This window comes from Paralichthys olivaceus, chromosome 11, assembly GCF_024713975.1.
Source record: "Paralichthys olivaceus isolate ysfri-2021 chromosome 11, ASM2471397v2, whole genome shotgun sequence".
NCBI classification, from domain to species: Eukaryota; Metazoa; Chordata; class Actinopteri; order Pleuronectiformes; family Paralichthyidae; genus Paralichthys; species Paralichthys olivaceus.
In genome coordinates, this window is record NC_091103.1 from 15,678,718 (window position 1) to 15,694,936 (window position 16,219).

General features: G+C 42.0%; 1 protein-coding gene across 2 annotated transcripts in view; it reads right to left on the reverse strand.

Moving 5' to 3' along the window:
* Positions 1 to 240: 240 nt before the first annotated feature.
* rsrc1 (arginine/serine-rich coiled-coil 1) overlaps positions 241 to 16,219 on the reverse strand; it is a 114,300-nt gene continuing 98,321 nt past the window's right edge. For both annotated transcript variants that reach the window (XM_020087972.2, XM_020087973.2), the window contains exons 8-10: positions 5,408 to 5,514; positions 2,615 to 2,722; positions 241 to 703 (exon numbers count right to left, since the gene is read on the reverse strand). In XM_020087972.2, coding sequence (XP_019943531.2) covers positions 611 to 703; positions 2,615 to 2,722; positions 5,408 to 5,514 — 308 coding nt within the window. In that variant the 3' untranslated portion in view covers positions 241 to 610. The remainder of the gene's footprint in view (positions 704 to 2,614; positions 2,723 to 5,407; positions 5,515 to 16,219) is intronic.

Here is a 16,219-nt window from a genome sequence, read left to right on the forward strand (position 1 = left end):
TACAGATATAAATATAGATGGTGGGTTCTACCTACCATGGTTGAAAGACATTGCCCATGAAGGGGGCAACTTGTAGTTATATTTTAAATCCCCCATTTCTATAAATAGGTCAGAGCGTGTTCGCTACAAATCCCTGCTCAAACTATAGCAGGACACTGACTAAATATAGAATCAATAAAAAGCTTATAGATTTAAGAGAACAAGTTCATCTCCACAATTGGAGAAAAAAAGCAGAAGACATTTTTAATTCAAAAAAATCACAGCAAGCTTTATTCACTGAGTTGATTACAAAAGACAAAAATGTACCAAATGCTTCATCTACACAGTAAAACTTCTTTTCGTCTGACTGCAGCATCTGCAGAAAAAAACAAATGAAGCCAAATGAAGAAGTTTCCCTGAATTACATTAACATTAATAAAATAAAAAGCTTATCGGGACCCAAACTTTTCCTTAACTTCTTAAAAAGGTAGAGAAATTAGTGAAAGGGTGAAGTTTGTCCTTAAAAAATTTATTAAGAATGTGTCAGGGGTTGAGATATGATTGAAGCAAACTCGACTGAGTGAACGTTTCCAGGAAGTGGGAAGGTTTCTTCTGGGTTGTTTTGGGTCTTTCAGGTCACAGGACTTCCCATGAGCCTCTCCTGTCGTAGTGAGACCAGTCTGTTGAGCCACAGCTCCTCCGCCTTCTCTTTGTCCATGAATAACTACAGGAGAGCGTAGAGAAGACAAATTAGCGCCAGAAAGACACTGGCACAGAAAAAGACAGGGACCACACCGTCACCATTGGTGTGTGTGTGTGTGTGTGTGTGTGTGTGTGTGTGTGTGTGTGTGTGGTATAGATTATTTTTCAACATCAGGCTAAGTTTTCAACTCTGTGATGCTTTATTTGATTCAAAGTATGTGACAAAAACAGTTGTGGATCTACAGAAATGTGTGTAGGACAAACCAAAAATATAATAACTTGTAGATTTTGTTCTTTAAAACATTAAAAAATAATGAAAAATCTAATTGTTTGTTCAAAAGCAGCTAATTCACACTGTTACACACATGTTACGATGTGAAATCATACAATACCTTTTACTTGATAAATTACCTCAACTATTAGACAGATAGATAGATAGATAGACTTATTGATCCCAAATTTGGAAATGATTGTGTGACAGCAGCATGTCAGTTAATCACCGATCAAAATGAATACACCAAACCATTTTCCACAGTCTACCACACACTTGAATGAGCCGTGTTTCCCCCTGAACCCATGAACCCGACACAGGGCTGTCAGTGCAGTGACCCCCGCATGACTTCAGTGTGGAGTCACATGGCAACAGTGAAGTCTGTCGTGTCTCACATGTCATCCTAGTATTTTCTTATATCCTCACAAATGCACAGAAGAAAACCTTTAGTTCAAACCTATAAATCTAGTTCTCTGGGCCTTAGAGTGCGTCACCGGGGTGATAGATCAGCTCTACACGTGCGACTGGTATTCACATCAGTACATCACCAGCAGTGATGATATTGATTGTAAGAGGACTATAAAACTACTGCAGCAAGTGTCTGATGAATGAAGGCATCTGTTTATTGGGAAGTAACATAATGACTATGAGAGTGAGAAGCAAGGCTCCGGGAAATATGGGGGAAATTGGAAGATCATCATTTCTATATTCACTGTGTGCGTTTGTGTGAGGGTGAGAGATAATGTTGACATGCTGGCTGTGTGTATACACTGAACATCTATGTGACGATACGTGTGTATTATTATGCAGATTGCAGAGCGTCCACGGCCACGTCAATCCCTCATTCCTAACCTATGCTGCTTACAGCTGCACCGCATGTTATCTGTGTGTTAGATTCTACACCAGTGAATTTTTGTCTGTCGGCCCTGCGCTGGTGTCATGGTGCTAATGAGGCTGTGTGTGTGGGATGACAGTATCTGGGCTGGGCTAATGGGACTCATCTGTTCTAATTGGAAGTGGAGCTGGAGCTGGAGCCGATGGCGGGGCCCGCCTGGGGCATATTGCTGCCATACATCAGCCTGTCTGAGGATGTGCATGTGTGTGTGCATGCGAGAGTGTGTGTGTGTATATGTAAGAGTGTGGGTGTGTGTCTGTGTGAGGAGGTTATCTGCATACGTCAGGACATAACTTAGTTTCCCAGTGGAGACAGATGACTGGGAAGCCCTAGGGAGCGTTATTAGAGTTTAAAGTTTTCCTTCTCGTTTTTCATCATTGGTCTGCAGGCACAGGAGGAGGTGATGTTAGGAGGCTATAATCTGCCACACTGCAGTATCCTTTACGATGCACAGTATCAGAATATGAAGGAGCGGTGTATACAGTGGTGATGTCAGTAGATGCAGCGGAATCTTTAAAAAGAAAAAGTTTGTTCACCGATCAATAAAAGCAAGTGCCATACTCATAAAAACAAGACGGTGAAAAAAGATAAAATGACAAGAAGCGAGACAAACTTTCAGCTGCACCTGAGGGGTTGGAGGGTTCTCATTGGCTCCGAGAGTTTTGAAGAGTGCGTGTTATAGAGCTTCAGGACAGCTTGGTGTGATGTTGAAGTAAACAGCGAAATCTAAAGCTTACAATAAAAGAGTTTGACGGGCAAGAACTTACACTGGGATGGGCGAGTGTGTCACTGTCGTCATATACTATGGACATGGGAAGAGTGATGTCCTGAGGATCTGCCCTCAGTGACTCCTGCTTCACCTCAACTGGCTCCGTCTGTACTCACAGAACACAGAACATTCAATCGTTACATTGAGCACATTCAAGCAAACCTTCAAGTATTTAAATAGGTTTAAAAAAAGAAATTGGACCTGGGGGTGTACATCAGACTGCGCCGACCTGCCTACTTTCTAATCCCTACTCATAACTCACCTATTCAGAACAGCATTCAGTGTATGATAATGTTATACTTTAATCTTAAGCGTGTTTCTTCTAAATTCGGAGTGTTGTAGTTACTAGAAATGCATTATACTGATAAAATGTATTATTTTTATTGTTAAAAAAAGAAACAATTAAAAATGAAAGAAAAAAAAGAACAAAAAACATGTAAGAATATTTTAGCAGAAGCAACAATAGTTTTAATATGGATTTAATTATCACAGGAAGAATGATATAAATGTTAAAAAACTATTTCACAATATCAAACATTGGTGAAAATTCCTTTATAAGCCCCTTTATCTGGATCCAGACCAAAATGAATTTTAATGGGTTAATGGGTTAATGGGTTAGTCCTTGGGTAAACCTACTAAATAACAAACGCAGATGAAAACATAACCTCCTTGTCAGAGGTAATAAAGCTCTGTTTTTCAGTATGTAGCATGTCCACGTTGAAAAAGTCCTCTTTGAGGACACTGGTAAAACTGATAAAACATCCATGTACACTGAGTGCAATTACTGAAAAATACACATATTTGTACAATATGACATTTGTCCAGCAGATGGCAGTGAAAGAATAAAACTTGGGACTCTCACTGGTTGTGCAAGTGAGTCTCCTTTTGCAAAAGCAGCGCCTGCGGTACGACAGGCCTGGCTTCAGATGAGTTACCGTGTATTGGGTCTTCATCATGTTGGTAATTTCTGAAGCTTTAACATGCAAATATTCAAACCCTTGGCAGAATCAGATTTGTGACAGGTTAGCTCAGGTGGGCAGCGACGTTCTCCACATTCTTTTGTTTCAGTGGCAGCCAGAGAGATTCTTCTGAAAAGTACTCTAAGTAAAGATGAAGGCTCTCTGCCCCCCTCAGGTCACCATCTGTAGAGTGGAAGCTGATAGTGGGGAACATGAGACTGAGAACGGTTCCTCCTCCATCCCTGGAGGTATGACTTAAAACTATAATAAGCCCCATATTTGGAGGGATGGCCTGTTCTCCTTGTTGTACTTAATGAAGAAGAAATAACTAAATGAATACTTTGCCAAGTCCGTTCATGTTTCAAACACTACTAATACCAGCCCCAGAGCAAATGTTTACTCGGTTGGAAAGATCTATTTAAAATTCATTTGGCAGCAACAGAAAGTGAGCACGATATAAAACACACTGGCTAATTAAGTATGGTGATGTGCCAAGTATCAGACATCATAACTGGTCATTGCAGTTCTTGGGAATGATATGCTGAATATACATTTCTAATGAATGCAGCTCACTTGAAATAGAAACAAATCTTAGAAGATGCACTGAGACAGATTTTAACGGTTTCTCCTCATTAACAGTTGCTTAAAAATCATTCAGTCTTCCACTCATACCTGAAAACCAAATAAACTTTATAGTCATATACTCTCAAACAATAACACTTCAAATTGGCAAATAAAGCATATTGTTATTTGGGCTCTATTTAATTAAATAAAGTCAGTATTTGTAAGTAACAGATTACCTGACGAAATTGAGTATGTTAAAGTTCAGGTTTAAATCTTTTTAGCTATTCAATTTAAGATGTGATTTAACAATAAATCCAAAGTAAGCACCAATCCTCTGGATATCTTAAGAAATGTTTGACTATTGATGAGGATAACAAACCACAGCTGCTTTAAAAAACTGTGTTGAGTTGAAATGATGAACGATTGAAGCACTTTTGTTGAAAGAAAATGATTAAGATAAATTTTGTACTTCACATTATAATTAATTTAGATTTGATGGAATAATTTGATCATTCCATTTATCTATATTATGTTTCATGGGCTTATTTTACAGTATAAATCTAACTTTAAGCACGTGAGAACACACGACATTTTCCAATACAGGAGATCTACTGTAGGTGTGAACAATGAAAGCTACAACCCAAATACATAATTGAATCTAGTAAAGTTGGCGGATCAATGCGGCTTCACACTCGGAGGCCTAGTATACTGCGTGTGTGGAATTTGTACAGAGAGTCAGGACAGGACAGATTGACATTGTCCCCGTCCAAGCTGCAGCCACACGGGTGCTGACCTTTGTCAGACTCACCACGACGCGTCCCGGCGGTCTGTAGGTTTGCTGTCACATGTTGTCACCTATCTTTTCAGAACAGCCATGAGCCGCAGCAAATCTAATTCCTGCTCCTTCAGAGACAGCAGCAACATTTCAATAACGACTTCTGTGTTTTGTCTGCATCTGCACAACCAGAGGGGGGGATTGGGGGGGGGGGGGCGCACAGAGAGACTGAGTGAGAGAAAGAAAGAGAGGGATGGCTGTTGCCTGCTGTGGCTTTTGTGTGGGTGCTGCCGCTTTGGAGGCAGCGAACAGTGGAACGTCTGATGAAACCGTCTCAGGTTGGAACAAACGGCGCTGAATGGGAATGTTTGATTTGGTCTGGGCGGTCTCTGGACAGACGGCACAGTATTGCAGAGGGGGAAATCCAATAAGAGACGGAGTGAAAAGATGGAGAGAGTTAGGGGCACGCGGAGAAAGGAGAGACAGAACGCACCTTTATATCATCCCTGGATGATTTGAAAGCCTGAGGAACAAAGGAATCACTCTCGATGGCCTCGATGTCCTTTATCCTTCGCACTTGCTCCTCCAGAGAAGTTCCCCCTGAAACACATGTTACACAGATGGGGAGCCATGAACAAAAGCACGCACACACACATGAACACAGGATGCACAGAGGGTCAGCTGTCCCTTGTCATGTTCTGAAAAGCAGCAGATTTCATTTGGACAGGGCTGAGCTGATTGTATGCTCTCCCTCTTTATAATGCTCTTTGACACTTACAACATGAAATATCTGATATTCCCCTATTTTAATCTTGGCCTCCATGAAAAGGACTCTTGTTTAGCCAAGGGCATAGAGTTAGTACTAAAGGTAAGTGGAAAAATACTAACAAGATAATAGCCAGACAGTGAATTACGCTCAGATAATGCATTCTAAGATAATCAAAATATGAACTGCAATGGAATTTCATTACAGAGACGAAATGTGATTAGGTTTCATACAGTTTTCATGTATCAGAAAGTATTTTGCTCTGGCTCGGCCACTCAAACAAAGAGACAGAAAGGGTTTCCAGTAAATTACTCTTGGATATAAACACATCAGGATTCTGCATATCAGACAATAATTCATTTCAAGAATTCAAGAGCAGTCTTCTTAGCGTAGGAGGGCAAAAATAGGTGTGCCAGGAAAGTTAGCAACAAGAAGAAAAAAAAAAGACAGTCTGAATGCTTCCATTATTCTCTGGCTGTCAATCTCTCCACTGATCAGTCAATATTCATCCCTCTCTCCCCCATCCATCCGTCCTCTCCTGCACTCTCCCATCTCTCTATCTGTCAATCTAGCAGACATCCATGTTTCTCTGCTCCGCTGATGTAGGCTGTGTCATGAAAAACAAGTACACAAATGGGCATGCATGCGCACACGAACGTGCACACGTGCACACACACACACACACACACACACACACACACGTACATGTGTTCGCAAACTTACATACTTAACACTCACACTGATGGCTCCCATAAATCTGTATATGCAGATACAGTTTACACACACACACACACACACACACACACACACACACACGCACACACACCTTGCGACTGGAGCTAATAGCAGGAATTAATTCAATCCATTAGCAGCTACAGAAAGGGTGTCATAACAGATCTTCATGGCCTTGGTGTTTAATGAATAAATGAATATTTGTTCCGGCTTTTACAACAAAGCATGCATGCATGCGCGTGTACACACACACACACACACACACACACACACACACACACACACACACACACACACACACACACACACACACACACACACACCCTATTATAGCTCATAATAGCACTCAAACAAACTCGCTTTTGATTTAAATGCACTGCAGAATTGGACAACTGAGTGACAAGTGGAATTAAGCTTTCCTATATGACAGACTCTCAGCTTGTCATCCTGTGCAGGCGGGAAGATGTGAGGAGAGCAGAACGGAGACTCAGACGTTGCTGAGCAGCTCCAAAAATAGTCATTACCTTCACTGGGCTGGTAGATGAAGTCTGAACACTGGCCTAATATCCTCCTGGAGACTGTGGCCTGTCCTTCACACACACACACGCGCACGCTGCACGCAAGTGTTTGAGTGAAAACTAACGCAGACTGTGACTGGCGGAAAATTAATTCAGCACAATTAATTCACTTTTTCAATTACCCCTTCTCTGCTGTCCTTTGAGCGTGAATGCCCCGCATTAAAAACTACCACACAAACTGCACCACTGACACGTGTACACACACATACACAGACAGAGAGAGAGAGAATGTATCTTCCAGCATCTCCTTGGCAGGCCCGTCTGTTACTGGGCTGTCCATGCGCGCTGCAGGAATCCATTAAGACCTCAGACTTTTTGACAAACACATTATTGGTAGATAAAATGACTTCCATATGCTGTTTGTCAGATGTCAGCAGGAAAAGATATGTATTTCATGAGAAAATCAAAAATAATGGACTTTGAGTGCAGGCCTAGCGAGCTCAGAAGCAGACAAAAATCAATACTCTAGCTGAGCGAGCGCACTCTGCAGCTCGGAGAGGTCAAAGTTGATATTTAATATTGACACATTATCTGGCAAATTAATTTAACAGGTCGACTAAATTGTCACCGCATTAGGAACACTTCTCTGTCAGCGATGAGTAGGAGGATAAAGTGAAAGCTGAGATAGAAAACACAGAGAGCGGGAGACAGAAAGGAAAAGAAACTAATTTAAGACAATTATAGACAGCTCTAAATGTGGTTATTTCTTCTCTCTGTGGTGTTTGTGTGTGGATGCTGAAATGCTCTAACATGATTTAGGAAACAGGATCAAACTTGATCAATAAACTTTTGTTTTGTAACAAGAATAATGGATTTTGAGAAATGTTAACGTTTGTGTCCTTGCATGTTTGCTCCGGCGCGTGTGTGTGGGAGTCACTTGCTATGTCATTACTGAAATTAGTTGGACAGACAGCAGTGCTGATGAGTAGCTCGGAATCAATAGGCTATTGTTCTCTCTAAATGGCTGTTTGTCCACTTCATTGATTAAGACCAGAAGACGGGGAGAGAAAATCAAACCAGCCAATGGAAACTGATTTCAGCTCATCTCCTTCGGCCTTGAAGACGAGAGCCTGTTGCACCTCCTCGGCAGAAGAGGGAGCTGTTCTACAACACATGCAAACACAGGCTGCGGACTGTGGCAGTGTCGTCTTTGTAAACTTGACTTTGGTCTCCTGTTTGTCAATCAGGAGCAGCCGAGCTGAATATATTGCTGCTGCTGATTAATTCCAGTAATTGAGTGCACCAGCGTGCCAACTAAATTACTGCAGCACTTGTGTGGAGTAAAATAAATAAAAGAAAAACAAACTGCTTGTTTTATTGAGGTCTCGCAAATTTTGGCAAATCGTTGACAGTGTTTTAGAATTATATGGCAAACGGGAATTTAATGAATGTATTAAAAACGAATAGGAAATAAAAGGCAAAGTGTGCAGCTGTATAAATGGGGGATAATGTGACTTCAGCACAGTAAGTACAGGAAATATATCATGTCAGAGCAAAGGTGACTCCCATTTTAATTCCAACCGTTGAATCAGAGTTTTTTTTCTTCCAATTTGACAGAGAAAATGATTCACATTCATAAAGATTTATTTTTATCTAAAAAAAAAATTCTCAAAGCAACGCGCTACTGACACACGTCCACATCCCAACGGTGACACTGATCCCAGTTCCTAGAAAACATGGACATAAACACTCATCAGAGTTTTCTGTCCCGTGCCGAGCTTTCACATGGGTTCGGTTTCCCAGGTTTCAATAATGTGTCCTCCCCTCCTCTGCCCCCCGCCTCTCTCCCTGCACCGCAGTAAAGACGTGTAATTCAATGCTCAATTTAGGCCCGTCTCTGTGGAGATTTTTTTTGCCTGCTAATTGATAGAAATTAAGCCATTAATCAAGCCACTAGCCATCATTCAACCCGGGGAAGATGAATACAAACTTTCATAATAACCACCTTCCCCATTTTAGCCCTCATTAGCATTAATTTTTAATGTAATTATGCTATTCTTTTACACTGAGCTCATAAATTACTGCTCTTTTGTTGCTGGCTGGCCTTGTAAAATCCAAAGTAATGCTTTGTAGTCTGATCTTTAAGGCAATTACTGGCTTCTTCACTCTTTTATCTCCCTGCATTTCCAATAACCTGCTCTCTAATGATTTATCTCTGCTGAACACCCCCCCCACCCCCGCCCAGCACTCTTTCTACACCAGCGGCCAACTGCCCCGCTGCCAGCCTCCGCCTCCAATCCCCCACCCCACCCTACATCCGCCCACATTCTCCCCATCATCTTACAGTAGCCCCAGATACATCAGGGATGCACACAAACACATGCACGAATGTTTTGCCTCCACCGACTGAACTGTATGAGCACATGCGTATTCAGTGTGTGCGTGTGTGTAGTAACTTTGTTTACTATCTCCTTTGGTCATTTTTCTCCTCGTCCCTCATTAGTGAAGATCCAGCTCCACCAGTGGTGACAACACCTGGGGAAACCAAGGTAAGAGACTGGCACTCCACCCCCACCCCTCTCTCTCTGCCTCTCCTGGCTTGTCTCCTGTGGGTCTTACCTGTAGGCTAGCTGCTCTTGTTTATGTAACCCCTTAGCTGGATAAATACACACACGCATGCACGCACACACACTCACAGAGCTTGGCATCAAACAGCTGAGTTAAGCTTCGCAGGGCTGTGTGCTGCTAGGGGCGATAGAGGGGCTCCGGTCTGGCCCTGTTCTCAGCAGCAGCATCCTGGCTACATCAAAGTCTTCACTGTATGATTCTCCAGGCCCAAACAACAGGCTGCTCCAACGCATTCCTGGGAATTGGACTAAACAAACCCCAGAAAAAAAATGATGATATGAAACAATAGGTTACTTATTTAAAACGAACTGATGAGGTTTCATTATCAGCAGCGAATGACTCTGAGAGACATGAGGATTGTCATTACACCAGAAAAAATAAATCAAGAGACATGATGTGTCTGCTGGGTGTCTGTTCACGCTGCTGCTACATATTTTGTTGATACGACAAAAATCTTCAAGCGCAGAACCATCGAGTCAGACCTGCCCCTCCACTCCTAGAGTAAACCACATGGCTAACTTACATTATTTAAAGGGTGTCCGGTGTGGACCTTGGTTAGGTAATACTTTTAGACTGTATTGATTAAGGGCTGCTGACAGGTTCTGATGTTAGCCCTGGAAATGCATCAAGTGGTTAATGAGCAGCTATTAGGCCCATCGATTTGCTGATTTCAATTGATAGCTAGCAGGCCAAAGCAGCACGTCAATATTTGCATAACTAATACCCTGCAGCTTTAGGCATTGAAAAATGAGCCCTCAATGAGCAAGGGAGACAGGAAAGAGAGGGATACATAGAGAATAAGAGATGAGGACAATGACAGCAGACAAAGGCAGATCAGCCACCCAGAAGTATGAGTCAGGAAGAAGCAGAGAAACACCTGGACAAATCAAAACCATCCAAACCGAGAAAAGCCAAACTACCATGTGTTTCCGCTCTCTCTCTCTCTCTCATTCTCTCTGTGTGGGCCGTCTGTAAGGAAGCAAACCACCAATCGTAGCAACAATGATGAGATGTGACGCTGACGCTTGCCTGACGCCTGTGGCAGTCTGGGTCAACAGGTCACACAAAATGAAGGAGAATTCTGACAGGCGGAGCCAGATGTCCCACGCGTGTGTATCCCCGAGGACAGTGCGTATACGTACGCATGTGTTTGTAAGTGTGTGTGTGTGTGTGTGTGGAGCAGGGAGATGTCTGGTGACAGAGCAGGTGGCTAAGCCAGTCTAATGTGCATTCCCACAAGATACCCCCCCACCCCACACCACCCCACCCACAACACACACTAACACGCACATTTATATACATTACCCCACCCCCCCTTGCAGAAAAGCCACATGTCTCTATAAACCCATGTTTTCCAACAACGCACCTTCAACCACAACACAAGTGATCCCCTGCGGTGCTCACCTTGTTATCAGTGTGTCAACTGCTCTCTGTGGACTTCACCGTCCAGTCAACTCCTGTCACTGACATCAGCGACCTGTCACACAATACTAAGCTAGCTGTTTACCTTAAACAGGGAGGTCTACAGTTTATGTTCTGTGCAACTTGTGGAAGACAACATGTATGATCGCAAAAACATTGTCTGTGCAGTATTCTAGTATTTTTTGACCTTAGCAGATATGGCATGTGATATGTTTATGTGATATCTTATGTGATATCTATTTGGCATCAGGAAATGAAGAGCAGCTGGTGGCTGAGTGTCACACATTCACAGACACACACACACACACAGACGCTCTGAGAGTGTCTCCTAGTGATAGCGATCTCTTACTCTCCAGTCAATAAAGGCCTGAATGATGAATTAAAGACCCAAACAACTCGCTAATGACAGGATGACATGGCAGCCACGCGCCATGCTTCGGCTATCTCCTTCCACATCTCCCAACGTCCCTGCCTACCCACCACTCCTCTTTCTTCTGCCATACAACTCCATCTCTCCTCTCAACTTCCTCTCCTCAACTGACCCTGGTTCAACTACTCTGCAGTATATTCTCCACATCTATACACAAATAAATCCCGCTACTACGATTAAATGCATGTGTTTAGCCTCTTTCCATCTCTGCCCATAATGAAGTCATAGTGAGGAACAGCGGATTGGCCCCAGTCTGTGCATCCATCACACGCAGTATCTGAATCTCACAGACTGTATTTATAGGAAATGATGATACATGTAATTGTTGGATTCTTCTATCAAACATATAAATACATTTTAAGTCATGCAAACTTGTGCAACATAAAAAACCCACCAACATACTGTTTTAACTTGTAATTGGCTCAGATGGAAAGTTTACCATTCATCAGGGGACGACATGTTTATTGTTGCCTTGTTGACACTGTACCTATCATGGATATAAATAATGCATTCATTTCCAAAAAACAGGGGGTCTACCTTTCGGGAGAATAGTGCATCTACTGTATATTTAGTGCATATAAATCGACTATTTATCAGAAACTCTAGCTCAGACTTGACTGCACAGTGCTAACTGCAAACATAGAGGGCTAACTAAAACCAGGTGTTTCTGTGCATGTGTGTGTGTGTGTGTGTGTGTGTGTGTGTGTGTGTGTGTGTGTGTGTGTGAGGGAGAGAACTAGAGCAGTATGAGTGTTTGCCGATGTCCCGTGCCTGGCCAGCGTCACAGAATCTCATTAAATAGTGAAGCTTTCACAGGCTGAGTGGTGAGATCTTCAAGATCACAGCCACTTTCTCTGTCCGATGGCTCCAAAAGGGGCTTGTGGCATTTATGATTTTGCATTAAGTTTTGTTTCCTTATATTTTTATTAAATTATGTATTAAGCATTCAACGAGTCTTAATTTTTCAGGACTTGTCAGCATGCTGCAAGAATAACAAATCCCTCGAATGTCACTAGGAAAGAGGATCAAATTTAGCATTTTGATATTTTCAGTAGATATTTATTGGTAAGTGCTTGTTCAGTAATAACATTTTGTTATTGAGCTTTAGAATATGCAAGTAGAACCTTTATGTACAAGATAGTGTAAAACAGCATGTAGTCATTTCTCATATATTAAATTCAGTAACCTACAGGATGATAACAGCATGGCTGTCGGTGAAAGAGTCTGTCAGACTCAAGAGCTCTTTATTAAGCACAGTGCTGTTTTAGTGTGATTAGAACAGAGTCCTGCCCTGCCCTTTACCAGGAATAACAAGCGTTTGACAGAATTAACTTGAAGTTGAACTATGCTGTGCGCATGTGTGTGTGTGTGTGTGTGTATGTGTATGTGTGTGTGTGTGTGTATGCGCAGGCGAAAAAGTGCAGTGGTCTCCATTTTTCGATCGCAGGCTGGTCAGCAGCTCTTTTATGAACAACTCCGTAATTAGAGAAACACCAAGCAACTAATTACTTAATTGGAGCAAGGTCTTTAAATTGAAAATGATGTAATCGGAATCCAGGAAATGGGCTTGATTTTCACATACACAAACACTTGAACGTCAACACACAAACAGGCACACACCCACATACACAGACTCGTGACCTACAGTCTTCTTGACATGTAGCCATCAAGAAACCAACTCCTTCTCCTTAGTTGGGTCGTAATTGATTCTCTCTTTCACTCTGCTGGCTGGCTCCTGACAGGGTGTGTGTGTGTGTGTGTGTGTGTGTGTGTGTGTGTGCGTGTGTGTGTGTGTGTGTGTGTGTTTGTGCATGTTGAAGGAAAGCGGGAAATAGAGCAAGGGAGACTCCTGTTTGTGTGGTCTGCTCCAAACTATATTAGTAAAGGTCATGGCCGTGTGTGAGTGTATCTGAGTAGTAATTAATAAGGCAAATGCCCCACCCCACCACCCCCTCCCCCTTTCTGACCTCAGTTGTCGACTAATAAGCTCTGCACAGAGTAATATATTATCCTCCTTTTTTCTACTGCATTCGGCCTTATTGGAGGAAATCGTGCGAAAAGTAACAAAACAAGGGTGACATTATCATTTGCATGTAAATCCAAAAACTCCTCAGTGTAAATGATTTTTCCTTCATGGCCTAAATTGCAGGAAGGAAACGCATGAATATTTGAGTGACTGTAATGTCCAGTCAGTGCTGCTGTATGTTTGATTTCTTCCAGCTGTACTGATGTGTGAGGAGCAAGGGGGTTAGTACCTCTCACTGCACGCCGATTACATGTGTGTACAGGTCTGTGTATTGTGCTGACTAAGTGTACATAAGTATTAGTGTTTATAAAATTATACCTAATTATCACAATACGATTTTCATCAATAGCAACATAACAAAAGTCCACTATATTTAGATATATTGCTTATGCACTGTCTAAGCAGAGTAAAGACATAATTGTGCTACCTCAGATTTGTAAAATATTTAGCTGTATATCAAGTGTCTTGCTCTGCTCATTGAGAGTTTAAAACCACAACCTTCACTCAGGAGCAAAAGAATCAGTCTTTAAAAATAATGTGACATTTATTGTGATAAGTATCGATATAAATTGATATCAAAATTTCTTGATGTAACTTTTGGCAGTATCGTCCAGTCATATTATAAACACAGGTTTTTGAATCAAACCTAAGTGGCTCAATTATGATGCAACAATTGATGAACACTTATTATTATTATCTGGTCCAGACTTGGTAAACTAGCTAATCCTAAAAGTTGTGCATCAGCAATTTATGCAGAAGTTGTACATCTGATGAGCAGTGACAGTAAGATGTTTATTGTAATATTTAAGTCTGTATGTATTATTTTAAGTAAGTACCAACACCCTCATGACAGAGTATAGTGTCACCAAACCCCCTAATGCACACATGCAACTCTCATTAAGGACTCCCATGCAATCTCTTTTCTGGCATTCCAACAACACAACCATGAGAGAGACACTCTTCTGTGACCTCTGATGTCTAATGACAAACCACCACATGGCCGGAGCCACCCAGGGAGCCAGCACTTTGACCTGCTACAGTCTGAGGAGCGTGTCACATCACAGCAGTCTGACCACCCTGTTAGACCACAGCATACACACAACCGCTGTGTGTGATCATATGCAGGCATAAAGTGAGAGTCCACAGGTCTGAGACCACTTTCCCATTCAGACTTCTTTCACACACGTTCACACTCTGGGAATGTTAAGAGGCACTCTACTGCCTCACCATCAAACTCCTGGTAGCAAGCCTACAATACTATGGTTGCAATGATCATCAGATTAAGGAAAAGGTAAAAGGTGTAAAAAAAAAACATTTAACAAAAAAGTAAATATGAAAATATACAGGCACAACTTTTTCTATTAATTTAGTTAAAGAGTTTACAATTCATTATCAAATTTTAAACAAATCTGCCTGAGACTATCCTTAACCTAAATGAAATGGACAGGAAAATATATCAGCCTGGTGACTCAAGGTTGCTGAACGTACATCGCTCTAAAGGCAGTAGGTTAATTGATAAGGGGGCCCCAAGAAACGATTACCAATCACAGAGGGTAAAAGGGGACTGTCAATCATCTGTCCACTTGACCTGAATGAACACAGGTTGGAATTGCATGCTCGATTTTTGTGTAATCTAGCCTATGGCAGAGACAGCTTAGCTGCGATCGAGTCAAACATGTCATTCCAAAGATATCCTTATAGAAATTATTAAGCTATAGGCTCCATAGCCTCTGCAGTGACAGCCACACCAGGCAGCATCAGCATCCCATTACCCCGGCACAACAAAGGGTCACACGGGGTTAGCAGCATTCGGCATTCGCCTCCACTCGTTCCACAGAACCTGCAACGCTTAGGACAGGAGGTCACCTAATCACCTTGCAGAGCCATTTCCAAGGGAGAAAGGGGGAAACGAGAGGTGGGGAAAAAAAAAAATCAACTTTAAATTTGTGGTGATGAAAAATCAATAAAGCAGTAATTGCTTGGCTTATCACTGTGCAATGAAACAAATTGGGAGGAGAAGGAAGGCAAGGGAGAGGGCTGGCGTCCATTATGCACGCCAGGGTTTTTTTGGCTGCAGCTTGTGGAGCTGAGCAAAGCATGAGAGAGCGAGAGGAGAGAGGAGAGGAGTTTGGGCTTCAGTGGGCCAAAGCAAGGAAAAAAGGTCTCCTCATGATAATTAAATCTTCTCACACTGATTTTCTGCCAAATTTATTTCCCCAGGGACCATAACTCTGATTCAGTGCTTACAAGCCTCGCATAACTAATCATTTCAACGTGGGGGGAACCACAAACCTGAATGAATGGGGAGGGGAGAGAGGAAAATAAAAAGAGAGATGGCTAGACCGAATTTGTGGCACTATTCATGTCGGAATCAATCATTATTTAGGCAGGACAAAAATCAGAAATAAGTGTGGAGTGCTCTTCTGTAAGATTCTGTTTGAAACAGACCCTTAAAAATGAAGGTGTAATTAACTGTCATTGTGCTCGCTTTTACACTTTCTCTGCAGAAAAAAAAAAAAAAAAACTTTAATTCCTGGAACAAATAGAAGCCACGAAGCCAATGAAGTGTCGGTTCAATATTCCTCTGACTGTTCCTGGCATGATTGTGTTGAACATAATAACACAACAAATAAGGCCATTTATCTGAAGTAACGACAGGAGATGGGGCTAACTCCACTAATCAATACGGAATCAATACAAACCAGATTTTCTTACATCAAAATCACTGAGACAGATCTTCCTTCAGTGCAGAGTGCACAAGAGCAATACAGTGCCTCCCTGGA